Genomic DNA, 14,520 nt, shown 5'->3' with positions numbered 1-14,520 from the left:
GATGACCTCATACTGGTAGATCATATTATGTACTTGCACTTTATCTAGATTTGATGTATACTTTTTTCTGATTTATATCCCCTCGAGGGGAGTTTCAAACTGGAGGACAGATATGGAAGAAAGATATTAGCCTAAAGTGAATGCCTACCGCGAATGGCGCTTCTCATGTTTTCCTGGACTGCTGACTATACTTACATAACAACCATGAATAATGATAGATGCCTCTAGTGACCAAAAGGCCGTTTACCATGGGCAGAGCCGTTGAGCTTCAATGGCCATTTCCAAGCTGTCACATACGCTATAATGGCACAGACATAAAGTTGAGTCCTCTATCTATCTCTATCTATTTTATCATCATGACTCACAGGCAGGCGGATACTCATGCCTTGTTCAAAACAACTGGAAACTCTCAAATTGTCGACTTCCGTCTTCAGTGCATTCATGACAACTTTTAACTTGGGGGAAAAAACAAGCTCCGACTGGGAAAAAATCATTTGAACGGTAAATCCAACTCGGAATTCCAAGTCAGAAACTCTGGCATCTTTCTAGAGCTCCGACGCACTAAAGTCGCATGTTGGAAGATTCCGAGTTCCGAGCAGTTTTGAACGCGGCACTAGTCTCAGCGCTCAGCATTATGATAATTATTTTCTACAGGCAAGTCTCTGACGCGTGTGTGCTGTGAGATGAGCAACAAGGAAATAGCTGTGTAAACGAAACAGTAATATCAAGGCAAGGGGCTCAGACTGTGTTGGTTCTCAGGAGCAACCCACCGTATGAAACTTCCCATGGAGCCAACAAATCTACAGGTATAGAGTAACTGACAATTTATGTGATTAGCTTGGTAGGCTGATGTACGTTTTATTGTAAATGATTAATACATGTTTATGGGCCTATGGGTTTGATTCCACTTGTCAGAATGAGACGGTCAAGCTGTCTTGGGGATAGCGCCAACATAGAACTATAGTCAGGCAAATGTCGCTTGTGTTCGTGCTGTTGTCACTTTTGATCAGCTAATCAACTTGTTTATAGAGTAATAGAGCACAATACGTTATAAATAGGTCTAAATGAAAAACATGCAAACATGTAAAAGCCATTGTCAGCTACTTAATAAAATAGTGTTTAACTTTCACATAGCTAAGAGAAATTCCATAGTGGCTTGTGATGCTGATGCTCCATCCCATGTATTCTATTATCTAATCAGAGCATAAGAATTGTGTGAGTCTGTCTCATTCAAATGAAGCAATGTAGACATAATAGGAAAATATGTGATGAACAATGACAGGTAATGATGTTGTGACTGAGTGCAGCAGTTCCCAACTCATCCCTCTCTTCCACCCAACTCATCCCTCTTTCCTTCTCTTTTCTACCTTACTCATCCCTATATCCCACTCTTTTCTGCCCAACTCATCCCTCTCATCAGAAAGCTATCGCTGTAGCACAGAAAGCCTCCCAAGAGGACCAGGCTGGGAACTACCAGGAGGCTATCAAATCTTACCAACATGCTGTCAAGTACTTCCTGCACATTGTAAAATGTATGTAACCATGACTCCTGAGGAAATGTCATACAGACATGATGACAGTCTAGTTTCGGTTGTCTGTGAATATTACATTTTAACAGATGCTCTTAAGTCAATGCATGCTGATTAAGGAAATGCATATCATTTAGCCTACAGCTCCTACTTGCATGCAACAGGTAGCCTAGCGGTGAACAGCATTGGACCACCAACCGAAAGGTTGCTGGTTCAAATCCCCAACTTGAATAGGTGAAAAATCTGTCACTGTTCCCTTGATCAAGGCACCCAACCCCAATTGCCCATGCAAGTCACCCTGAATAAGAGCATCTGCTAAATGACAAAAAAATATACTATTTAGGCCTAGGCCTACTGATAAATTGTAGCCTAATTTAGGTAATGGTCACTTTCTGGTACCCAGGGAGCCAGTGACAAACAAGGAGTCAATATAATTAACTGATATACAAAATGGTGTAAAGATGCTTTTGTTTTATGAATCACAAGTTAAACAAAATAGTTTTGTAAAAGGCTAATGTTTATTACAGTCTTGACAGACAGGCCACAAAAAAAGGAATTTCACTACAGAAATCCAAATCAGGGTTTGGCCTTAGGCAGCAGCCTACTGTGAAACAAAAGGGGCTTACAGTTTACCCATAGGTATAGGCCTACTTTCCCCTTCTTCTACACCTATTAGGTATATTGTCACCACCTACTACCAAAGATGGTGGATAATTGAAGATCGTTCACTCAGGCCATTGAAAAAAAATGTCCAGTCTGCTTATTGGGTGACTCTCCCATAGACAACAGCTGGCTCTGATCTGCTTAGTGTATTGACTTTGACCCACAACAAATTAGGGAGTGGGATATCTCACTTCCATCTCTGCTACTACTCTAGCCTTGAGTTTACAGGCTATTGGTATTGCCTTGTGGTTCAGTTGGTAAAGCATGACACCAGGGTTGTGGGTTTGATTGCCACTGGAGAACTAGTAAGAAAAATGTAAGTTGTTCTGGATAAGAGCATGTGATAAAATGTCAAATACCTGGGCAAAACCATTGCCTTAACCGTCTCTTCCAACTTCTCTCCCTCTCAGGTCAACCACAGGGTAAAGAGGGCAACCAGAAGATCAGGGACAAGTGCAAACTGTACCTGGACAGAGTGGAAGAACTACAGGAGTATCTAGAAAAGAAAGAGGTTATTAGACGGTTGAACATTTTATAAATAATGTAGTCTAACAAGTAGGTCCAATGTTATGCCTACTATATATATTTATCATGAATCTGACCGTCAACTCTGTGGTAAGGATAAAGCTAATAGAAGATGTGCATATCCTTCACATGTCAACATGAATCATCCTTATTTGACATTTCATCCCTCTACAATACAAGGTTGGATCTCAACCAACAATAAACCCCACTGAAGAAGAATACAAGGTGAGTGAAAAGATACTGATAACTAACCGCTTTTGTATATGAATGTCTTAAAGAGCAACTGCCCCTAACAACTTCTCATTTAGAAAACAGCCTATGCAGCATCGATATGTGTCAAACATTTAGTCTACTGACTAAATTTACTAAAAATCATTTTGGTTATAAAGTCAGTGTTGAGTTTTGTGAGACTTGTGGTAAATGAAGGTTGGGTTTGTTTCAATCCTGGCTGGCAGCAGACAATTAATAATCAATTCAGAGTACAGCTTCACTTGACAATCTTAATGCCTGTGGTAAAATTTGGTTTGACTTTGGATATCCCTATGGGGCTAGTTAGGGACCATCTGTCCCTAAATGACACAATGTACATGGGACAACCTCAAACCAACTATAAATTGTAGAAATTCATATACAAATATTGAAATTATTTAATGAGAACTAAAAGGTGTGCAACATAAATATTGCCTCCTTTACATTGTGTAATTTATTGGTAGTCGCTAACTAGCTCCTCAGATAGGCTATCAAAAGTCACACCAATTTTGCCAGGGGTGCACACCAGCCAGCTGAAGCTAATTTGACAAATAATTTGTGTAACTCTTCCCACCTGTGAACACACACAAGAGACACCCACATCAAACCACACCCCTAAACCAACTCACCTTTGATGATCGAAAGCAAAGCCAAATCAGAAAGTGCAGTCGCCCTTTATTTTTATTTATTTCACCTGTATTTAACCAGGTAGGCTAGTTGAGAACAAGTTCTCATTTACAACTGCGACCTGGCCAAGATAAAGCAAAGCAGTGTGAACAGACAACACAGAGTTACACATGGAGTAAACAATTAACAAGTCAATAACACAGTAGAAAAAAAGGGGAGTCTATATACATTGTGTGCAAAAGGCATGAGGAGGTAGGCGAATAATTACAATTTTGCAGATTAACACTGGAGTGATAAATGATCAGATGGTCATGTACAGGTAGAGATATTGGTGTGCAAAAGAGCAGAAAAGTAAATAAATAAAAACAGTATGGGGATGAGGTAGGTAAAATTGGGTGAGCTATTTACCGATAGACTATGTACAGCTGCAGCGATCGGTTAGCTGCTCAGATAGCTGATGTTTGAAGTTGGTGAGGGAGATAAAAGTCTCCAACTTCAGCGATTTTTGCAATTCGTTCCAGTCACAGGCAGCAGAGAACTGGAACGAAAGGCGGCCAAATGAGGTGTTGGCTTTAGGGATGATCAGTGAGATACACCTGCTAGAGTGCATGTAACGGGTGGGTGTTGCCATCGTGATCAGTGAACTGAGATAAGGCGGAGCTTTACCTAGCATGGACTTGTAGATGACCTGGAGCCAGTGGGTCTGTCGACGAATATGTAGCGAGGGCCAGCCGACTAGAGCATACAGGTCGCAGTGGTGGGTGGTATAAGGTGCTTTAGTGACAAAACGGATGGCACTGTGATAAACTGCATCCAGTTTGCTGAGTAGAGTGTTGGAAGCAATTTTGTAGATGACATCGCCGAAGTCGAGGATCGGTAGGATAGTCAGTTTTACTAGGGTAAGTTTGGCGGCGTGAGTGAAGGAGGCTTTGTTGCGGAATAGAAAGCCGACTCTAGATTTGATTTTCGATTGGAGATGTTTGATATGAGTCTGGAAGGAGAGTTTACAGTCTAGCCAGACACCTAGGTACTTATAGAGGTCCACATATTCAAGGTCGGAACCATCCAGGGTGGTGATGCTGGTCAGGCGTGCGGGTGCAGGCAGCGAACGGTTGAAAAGCATGCATTTGGTTTTACTAGCGTTTAAGAGAAGTTGGAGGCCACAGAAGGAGTGTTGTATGGCATTGAAGCTCGTTTGGAGGTTAGATAGCACAGTGTCCAAGGACGGGCCGGAGGTATATAGAATGGTGTCGTCTGCGTAGAGGTGGATCAGGGAATCGCCCGCAGCAAGAGCAACATCATTGATATATACAGAGAAAAGAGTCGGCCCGAGGATTGAACCCTGTGGCACCCCCATAGAGACTGCCAGAGGAACGGACAGCATGCCCTCCGATTTGACACACTGAACTCTGTCTGCAAAGTAGTTGGTGAACCAGGCAAGGCAGTCATCCCGAAAAACCGAGGCTACTGAGTCTGCCGATAAGAATATGGTGATTGACAGAGTCGAAAGCCTTGGCAAGGTCGATGAAGACGGCTGCACAGTACTGTCTTTTATCGATGGCGGTTATGATATCGTTTAGTACCTTGAGCGTGGCTGAGGTGCACCCGTGACCGGCTCGGAAACCAGATTGCACAGCGGAGAAGGTACGGTGGGATTCGAGATGGTCAGTGATCTGTTTGTTGACTTGGCTTTCGAAGACCTTAGATAGGCAGGGCAGGATGGATATAGGTCTGTAACAGTTTGGGTCCAGGGTGTCTCCCGCTTTGAAGAGGGGGATGACTGCGGCAGCTTTCCAATCCTTGGTGATCTCAGACGATATGAAAGAGAGGTTGAATGGGCTGGTAATAGGGGTTGCGACAATGGCGGTGGATAGTTTCAGAAATAGAGGGTCCAGATTGTCAAGCCCAGCTGATTTGTACGGGTCCAGGTTTTGCAGCTCTTTCAGAACATCTGCTATCTGGATTTGGGTAAAGGAGAACCTGGAGAGGCTTGGGCGAGTAGCTGCGGGGGGGGGGGGGGGGGAGCTGTTGGCCGAGGTTGGAGTAGCCAGGCGGAAGGCATGGCCAGCCGTTGAGAAATGCTTGTTGAAGTTTTCGATAATCATGGATTTATCGGTGGTGACCGTGTTACCTAGCCTCAGTGCAGTGGGCAGCTGGGAGGAGGTGCTCTTGTTCTCCATGGACTTCACAGTGTCCCAGAACTTTTTGGAGTTGGAGCTACAGGATGCAAATTTCTGCCTGAAGAAGCTGGCCTTAGCTTTCCTGACTGACTGCGTGTATTGGTTCCTGACTTCCCTGAACAGTTGCATATCGCGGGGATTATTCGATGCTATTGCAGTCCGCCACAGGATGTTTTTGTGCTGGTCGAGGGCAGTCAGGTCTGGAGTGAACCAAGGGCTATATCTGTTCTTAGTTCAGCATTTTTTGAACGGAGCATGCTAACTTAAAATGGTGAGGAAGTTGCTTTTAAAGAATGACCAGGCATCCTCAACTGACGGGATGAGGTCAATGTCCTTCCAGGATACCCGGGCCAGGTCGATTAGAAAGGCCTGCTCACAGAAGTGTTTTAGGGAGCGTTTGACAGTGATGAGGAGTGGTCGTTTGACTGCGGCTCCGAAGCGGATACAGGCAATGAGGCAGTGATCGCTGAGATCCTGGTTGAAGACAGCGGAGGTGTATTTGGAGGGCCAGTTGGTCAGGATGACGTCTATGAGGGTGCCCTTGTTTACAGATTTAGAGTTGTACCTGGTGGGTTCCTTGATGATTTGTGTGAGATTGAGGGCATCTAGCTTAGATTGTAGGACTGCCGGGGTGTTAAGCATATCCCAGTTTAGGTCACCTAACAGAACAAACTCTGAAGCTAGATGGGGGGCGATCAATTCACAAATGGTGTCCAGGGCACAGCTGGGAGCTGAGGGGGGTCGGTAGCAGGCGGCAACAGTGAGAGACTTATTTCTGGAGAGAGTAATTTTCAAAATTGGGTATGGACATGGAAAGTATGACATTACTTGGCAGGCTATCTCTGCAGTAGACTGCAACTCCTCCCCCTTTGGCAGTTCTATCTTGACGGAAAATGTTATAGTTGGGTATGGAAATCTCAGAATTTTTGGTGGCCTTCCTGAGCCAGGATTCAGACACGGCAAGGACATCAGGGTTAGCAGAGTGTGCTAAAGCAGTGGGTAAAACAAACTTAGGGAGGAGGCTTCTGATGTTGCCATGCATGAAACCAAGGCTTTTTCGATCACAGAAGTCAACAAATGAGGGTGCCTGGGGACATGCAGGGCCTGGGTTTACCTCCACATCACCCGCGTAACAGAGGAGGAGTAGAATGAGGGTGCGGCTAAAGGCTATCAAAACTGGTCGCCTAGAGCGTTGGGGACAGAGAATAAAAGGAGCAGATTTCTGGGCATGGTAGAATATATTCAGGGCATAATGCGCAGACAGGGGTATGGTGGGGTGCGGGTACAGCAGAGGTAAGCCCAGGCACTGGGTGATGATGAGAGAGGTTGTATCACTGGACATGCTGGTTGTAATGGGTGAGGTCACCGCATGTGTGGGAGGTGGGACAAAGGAGGTATCAGGGGTATGAAGAGTAGAACTAGGGGCTCCATTGTAAACTAAAACAATGATAACTAACCTGAACAACAGTATACAAGGCATATTGACATTTGAGAGAGACATACAGCGAGGCATACAGTAATCACAGGTGTTGAATTGGGAGAGCTAGCTAAAACAGTAGCTAAAACAGTAGGTGAGACAACAACAGCTAATCAGCTAGCACAACAACAGCAGGTAAAATGGCGTTGACTAGGCAGGGAGGGTCGGATTAACTACACACAGAGCCTGAGTGCAGCTGGGGCCGACAGATAAACATAAACAAGCAGAATGGAGTAGCGTGATTAATGGACAGTCCAGCATGCATCAGCTATGTAGCCAAGTGATCAGTGTCCAGGGGGCAGCGGTGGATGGGGCAGGGAAGCTAGACTGGCGAGTATTATCCAGGTTTAAAAAACTGGCTGGCTGTGCAGAAGGTAAAAGGTAAAAGCCGCTAGCAGTGGCTAACAATGACTAAATAGCTTGTAGCTAGTTAGCTGGTTAGCTTCTGGAGGTTCTTGAGTGTGTTCTAAAAATTTAAAATAATAGCGATTCCGTATCACATTGGGTGAGGCAGGTTACCGGAAGGTATAAACGAAATAAAAATCAAAAATAGATTGAAAGTAAAGATGGGTCCAGTGAGTGGTTGGGACGCGGCGATTCAGACGGTTAGCAGGCCTGTGCTAACAAGCTAACAGTTATATAAATAATATACAAAGGACAATTGGGCTAGGGGGTACAATATCACATTACACAAGGTCTTTAAGGGACATACATACACTTACAATTCTAACCGCTTTTTTGTTAGAGTATTTAATTGTCTTAAAATATAGTTTGAAATGTGGTGTTTTTGGATGTAAATTTACATTTGTGAAATTTGGCCTAATGAAATGAATTACATAAAATTGTTTCAGTTTATTTCTATCGTAGGTAAAGAATCCAAGTAGTACATCTCTCCACAATTGTGTAAAATTATATATCTCCTGATGTCTTACCACAGTTTCCTTAAATTAATACAATGCCAAAAAAGATGCAACATCGCTTCTGGGTGGTCATTACAAAAGGTACAATTTGAGGTGATGTTTTCCTTAAACTTATTCATATAATGGTTGGCAGGATAATATTTATGAAAAATTTTAAAGGAAACTTCCTTAATTTTGTTAATAGTAGGTATGTGTGTGGCAACATCCAAACTTTTTTCCAACAGATGTTATCAATCAAACCATTACAATAATGCATGACATAAGGTATACAACATACTGCTGAAACAAGGTCGTTGACTGGACCAAAAGAGAAACAAATCTTTCCTACTGATGAGTCAACAGGGTTAGCGGAAGGTAGGCTCTGGGGGTCAGGTCTTGACACGTTCCTGAATAATAAAGCAACACCTGAGGGAATGGCATCTAAAGCAATTGAAAAATCTTTAGGTGTTACAGGGACCTTGTAAAGTGATAAGAATTCCTTACAACTAAGTAAAAAACCCTCTGCATTTACAAGTTGGCTCACCAATAGGATATTATTTCAGAACCAATATTCTAAAAACAAAGTATTTTTATACAATATATCCCGATTATTCCATATACAGTTGAAGTCGGAAGTTTACATACACTTAGGTTGGAGTCATTAACTAGTTTTTCAACCACTCCACAAATTTCTTGTTAACTATAGTTTTGGCAAGTCGGTTAGGACATTTACTTTGTGCATGTGTAAAAGTATAGCTTTCATCCGTCCCCTCGACCCTACCCGGGCTCGAACCAGGGACCCTTTGCACACACAGACAACTGACACCCACAAAGCATCGTTAACCATCGCTCCACAAAAGCCACTTCAGGTCTCAGAGCGAGTGACATCACTGATTGAAACGCTATTAGCGCGCACCACCGCTAACTAGCTAGCCATTTCACATCGGTTACACATGACACAAGTCATTTTTTCAACAATTGTTTACAAACATATTATTTCACTTATTCACTGTATCACAATTCCAGTTGGTCAGAAGTTTACATACACTAAGTTGAATGTGCCTTTAAACGGCTTGGAAAATTCCAGAAAATGAGGTCATGGCTTTAAAAGCTTCTGATAGGCTAATTGACATCATTTGAGTCAATTGGAGGTGTACCAAGGCCTACCTTCAAACTTAGTGCCTCTTTGCTTGACATCATGGTGAAATCAGCCAAGACCTCAGAATATAAATTGTAGACCTCCCCAAATCGGGTTCATCCTTGGGAGCAATTTCCAAACGCCTGAAGGTACCATGTACGCCTGAAGGTAATGTTCATCTGTACAAACAATAGTACACAAGTATAAACACCATGGGACCATGTAGCCATCATACCGCTCAGGGAGGAGACGCGTTCAGATGAACGTACTTTGGTCGCAAATGGGTCTTTTCAAATGGACAATGACCCCAAGCATACTTCCACAAGTTGTGGCAAAATGGCTTAAAGACAAAGTCAAGGTATTGGAGTGGCCATCACAAAGCCCTGACCCCAATCCTATAGAAAATTTGTGAGCAGAACTGAAAAAACGTGTGTGAGCAAGGAGGCCTACAAACCTGACTCAGTTACACTAGCTCTGTCAGATGGAATGGGCCAAAATTCACCCAATTTATTGTGGGAAGCTTGTGAAAGGCTACCTGAAACGTTTGAACCAAGTTAAACAATTTAAAGGCAATGCTAGCAAATAGTAATTGAGTGTACATAAAAGTCTGACCCACTGGGAATGTGATGAAAGAAATAAAAGCTAAAATCAATCGTTCTGCTTATTTTTTTCTGACATTTCACATACTTGAAATAAAGTGGTGATCCTAACTGCCCTTTTTCCTAGGATTAAATGTCAGGAATTGTGAAACTGAGTTTCAATGTATTTGGCTAAGGTGTATGTAAACTTCCGATTTCAACTGTGTAATATCTGTGTGGAGAAATTATGCATATAAATTAAGGACCATGACAAGAAACCCTGCCGATGAAAAGCAGAACGTTTCACTGGAACTTTGTCAATATTATAATTGCAAACCAACATGAAGTTAAGGCCACCAAAAGTATAGAAGAAATGATGAGGAATACAATTCGACATAGAAGTGGGTCTTCTTAGGAATTGTTTTATCCAATTGATCTTGAAAGTATAATTTAAGAAAAAGAAAATTCAGCCCACCCTACTCATAAGTGTTCATTGGAAGTTTTCCTAATGTAATGAGTACGGTTTCTCCACAAAGTTGAAAAGCATCTGGTCTATCTCTTTGCTTATTTTACCGTCAAGATATAAAGATAGAGCGCCATAGAGATACCTTCAGCCTGGGTTATTACGCCTCTAATTTTTAAAGAAGTCCCTCTGTAGCCATTGATTTAGCTTCTTCTGGGTTTTTTAAATAAAAGGGTTACAATTTAGTAAGCCTATAGACTTCTGATCCTTAGTAATCATTAAGCCTAAATATGTAAGTTCTTCTTTCACTGGAAAACCATAATATGAAGGTGTCACACAATCTTTGACAGCCATGAGTTCACATTTATTCATGTTTAGATATAGACCAGCCGCTTTGAAAAAGGATTGTATCACATTGATCAATATGAGAATTTGGTTAGCGTCTTTCAGAAAAAGTGTAGTATCGTCAGCCAGCTGGCTTAAAATAATTTCTTTACCAGCTATGGAAATACCTTGTACAGGACCATTATTTAAAGAATGTAAGAATTTGGGTGATTAATAAAAACAGATACGGAGAGATAGGACAACCTTGCCTAATTCCTCTCTTTAACTCAAATCTAGGCGAGGTGCCATATTTCAATTTGATAGAGCAATTACCATTTGTATAGAGAGTCTTAATAGCCTTACAGAAAAAATACCCAAAACAAATTTCTCAAGGGAGTGGAAGAGGAACTGATGCTCTACTGTGTCAAATGCTTTATTTAAAATAATAATAATAAACTCAGCAAAAAAATAAACTGTCTTTCAAAGATAATTTGTAAATATCAAAATAACTTCACAGATCTTCACTGTAAAGGGTTCAAACACTGTTTCCCATGCTTGTTCAATGAATCATAAACAATTAATGAACATGCACCTGTGGAACGGTCATTAAGACACTAACAGCTTACAGACGGTAGGCAATTAAGGTTACAGTTATGAAAACTTAGGACACTGAAGAAGCCTTTCTACTGACTCTGAAAAACACCAAAAGAAAGATGCCCAGGGTCCCTGCTCATCTGCGTGAACGTGCCTTAGGCATGCTGCAAGGAGGCATGAGAACTACAGATATAGCCAGGGCAATAAATTTCCATGTCTGTACTGTGACACGCCTAAGACAGCGCTGCAGGGAGACAGGACGGACAGCTGATCGTCCTCGCAGTGGCAGACCACGTAACATCGGTACATCCGAACATCACACCTGCGGGACAGTTAAAGGATGGCAACAACAACTGCCCGAGTTACACCAGGAACGCACAATCCTTCCATCAGTGCTCAGACTGTCCGCAATAGGCTGAGAGAGGCGGGACTGAGGGCTTGTAGGCCTGTTGTTAGACAGGTCCTCACCAGACATCACCGTCAACAACGTCGCCTATGGGCACAAACTGGACCAGACAGGACTGGCAAAAAGTGCTCTTCACTGACGAGTCGCAGGTTTTGTCTCACCAGGGGTGATGGTCGGATTCGCATTTATCATCGAAGGAATGAGCGTTACACCGAGGCCTGTTTTCCGGATCGGGATCGAGGTGGAGGGTCCGTCATGGTCTAGGGCGGTGTGTCACAGCATCATCGGACTGAGCTTGTTGAAATTGCAGGCAATCTCAACGCTGTGCGTTACAGGGAAGACATCCTCCTCCATGTGGTACCCTTCCTGCAGACTCATCCTGACATGACCCTCCAGCATGACAATGCCACCAGCCATACTGCTCGTTCTGTGCGTGATTTCCTGCAAGACAGGAATGTCAGTGTTCTGCATTGGCCAGCGAAGAGCCCAGATCTCAAACCCATTGAGCACGTCTGGGACCTGTTGGATCAGAGGGTGAGGGCTAGGGCCATTCCCCACCAGAAATGTCCAGGAACTTGTAGATGCCTTGGTGGAAGAGTGGTGTAACATCTCACAGCAAGAACTGGCAAATCTGGTGCAGTCCATGAGGAGGAGATGCACTGCAGTACTTAATGCAACTGGTGGCCACACCAGATACTGATTGTTACTTTTTTTTATACCCCCCCCCCCCCCTTTGTTCAGGGACACATTATTCAATTTCTGTTAGTCACATGTCTGTGGAACTTGTTCAGTGAATGTCTGTTGTTGAATCTTATGTTCATACAAATATTTACACATGTAAAGTTTGCTGAAAATAAATGCAGTTGACAGTGAGAGGACGTTTCTTTTTTCGCTGAGTTTATGAACCTATCCTTGGTTATTAGTTCTGAGTACTCAAGTATGTCTAATACTAGTCAGATATTTTTAGAAATATGTCTGTTCCTCAAAGCCATACTGTGTTTCATCAATGATTGCATCCAGGACTTCTTCAATTATTTTTGCAAGTAGTAAGGCTAATGTCTTATAGTCACTATTTTAAGAAGACAAATTGGACGCCAGTTAACAATGTAACAAACATTCAAGTAAACTGAACGCACCTCTGACGACCAGTTACGTAATTTCGTGTTCACGTGAGAGTTCTACGGAAATCAACCACACGTCTCATAATCGGGTAGCACAGCCACAAAGTCCAAAAAATGTCTATATCGTGAAAACAAAATGTAGGGTAAAGCATTTACTGTTAGATTTAAAATAAAAATGTAATAAGATAAATTGCATAAATGGGCGGGGTTTATGACTGTGGCGACCCCGAGTGCGGATTTTTTTTTAAAGCTTCAGTGTTATTCAACGACCTGAAAAAGGAAAACAATCCAGTTGATTTTAAATTAAATAGCGACTGTTGGGCTGTAGTTTTAATTATTAACAAATATAAGGCCTGTTTTGGCGCTTATTATATTTGAAACTATTTTATTGACAAGTAATTAGCCGTTATGGCTGCCAACAACAATTTACAGGTAAGTTGGGAAAGCTGCCTACTATTGTAGCTAGTTAGCAACACACACAGTTTAGCTTTATAACTAACGTTTGTTCGTGATTCGTTTTTGGTTATCTTGTTAACTAGGTAATCAAATGACCAACTTGCCGTTATACCAGTGTTGATGTGCGCTAGCTAGCTTTAGCTATCTGGCTACGGTGAAGTTATGTTAACGTCTTAGGTAACGTTAGCTAGCTAGCTGAGTAACGTTAGTTCTTTTGTTACTGCGAGTTTACCGATTTGAGGACAGAGCAGCAACTAACGTTAACGTTAGTCACTAGAATTCGTTGAAGCCTGTTTAACTAGCTAACTTTAACATGAACTGTTACCTGAAACTTGATTGCATGCACGTTTCCTAGAAGCTAGTTACAGTAGCAAAGTTGACATGTTCATGTTGGTGTAAATGTGTACAATAATTGACCCCTTGCCTTGTGTTCTCGATGACTAGCGCGCCCCCAGCAAGGCCAAGACAATCTGACACTTCAATAAACTAGTACCATGATAATGTAATTGACTAGTTAACTGTTAAGCAAATGAACAATGTTTTGGTTCGTTTCTAGCTTGTTAGCTAGCTAATGCTAAGTTAGCTGGCTAGCCAGTTAGCTGACGACGTCTTAATTTGAGATAATTGGTAGTCATTATTACATGAAAATAAAATCACATGAAATAAGCGTTAATGGCGAGCTAATGACAGAAAATAGATTACGCTTGTGAGTGTGAATATATAAAAGCAGGGCATTCCCCGGAGGATTTTAAAATTTGGGACACTGTCTCGTTGGCCTAAAGTTATATCCTAATTTGACTTTGGTGCAGGTCATGTTGTTCTTCACATTACCGTCACTGGTAAACACTATTTCAAATAAAATCGATGTTTGTCACATGCACGGGATACAGAAGGTGTAAACGGTACAGTGAAATGGTTACTTGCATAGTGGAGTCTTGTTTACACGGTTATCTAGCTAGCTAAGCAATGAACCATAATCCCAACTCATTACGTTACTACCCTGCATGAATCTGCTGGCAGCTAATATTAACAAACTAGGTTCAATGTTAGCCAACATTAGGCTATAACTAGCAATGCAGATGGCTCTGAAATACAATTTTACTATACAGATCATACATGTGGTCTTAGTTAGGGAGCCAGCTATCTAACAGTACGCTTTAACTTGAAAAGGGAAATTTAGAATATCTGAAAAAAGTAGCTAGCTAGACTGTCTTACACGAATACATGGATGAATGCTTCTCCCTCTGTCACGGATGCCATGGTGGCCCTTAGTTTGAAGATAAAATCCGGA

General features: G+C 42.1%; 1 protein-coding gene across 2 annotated transcripts in view; it reads left to right on the top strand.

The window, feature by feature from the left end:
• The first annotated feature begins 633 nt into the window (after window positions 1–633).
• The window catches only part of LOC109874945 (vacuolar protein sorting-associated protein 4B), a 36,456-nt gene continuing 22,569 nt past the window's right edge, over window positions 634–14,520 (top strand). Inside the window, exons 1-4 of one of the 2 annotated variants that reach the window (XM_020467018.2) lie at window positions 634–806; window positions 1,421–1,532; window positions 2,603–2,703; window positions 2,898–2,942. In XM_020467018.2, the coding sequence (XP_020322607.1) occupies window positions 774–806; window positions 1,421–1,532; window positions 2,603–2,703; window positions 2,898–2,942 (291 nt within the window). In that variant the 5' untranslated portion in view covers window positions 634–773. Of the gene's footprint in view, window positions 807–1,420; window positions 1,533–2,602; window positions 2,704–2,897; window positions 2,943–12,785; window positions 13,206–14,520 lie in introns of those variants that run through there. The other variant, XM_020467019.2, reaches the window with a different exon arrangement.

The sequence above is a fragment of the Oncorhynchus kisutch genome, linkage group LG30 (assembly GCF_002021735.2).
Source record: "Oncorhynchus kisutch isolate 150728-3 linkage group LG30, Okis_V2, whole genome shotgun sequence".
NCBI classification, from domain to species: Eukaryota; Metazoa; Chordata; class Actinopteri; order Salmoniformes; family Salmonidae; genus Oncorhynchus; species Oncorhynchus kisutch.
Note: the sequence above shows the minus strand (reverse complement) of the source record. Positions and strands in the feature narration are given on the sequence as shown.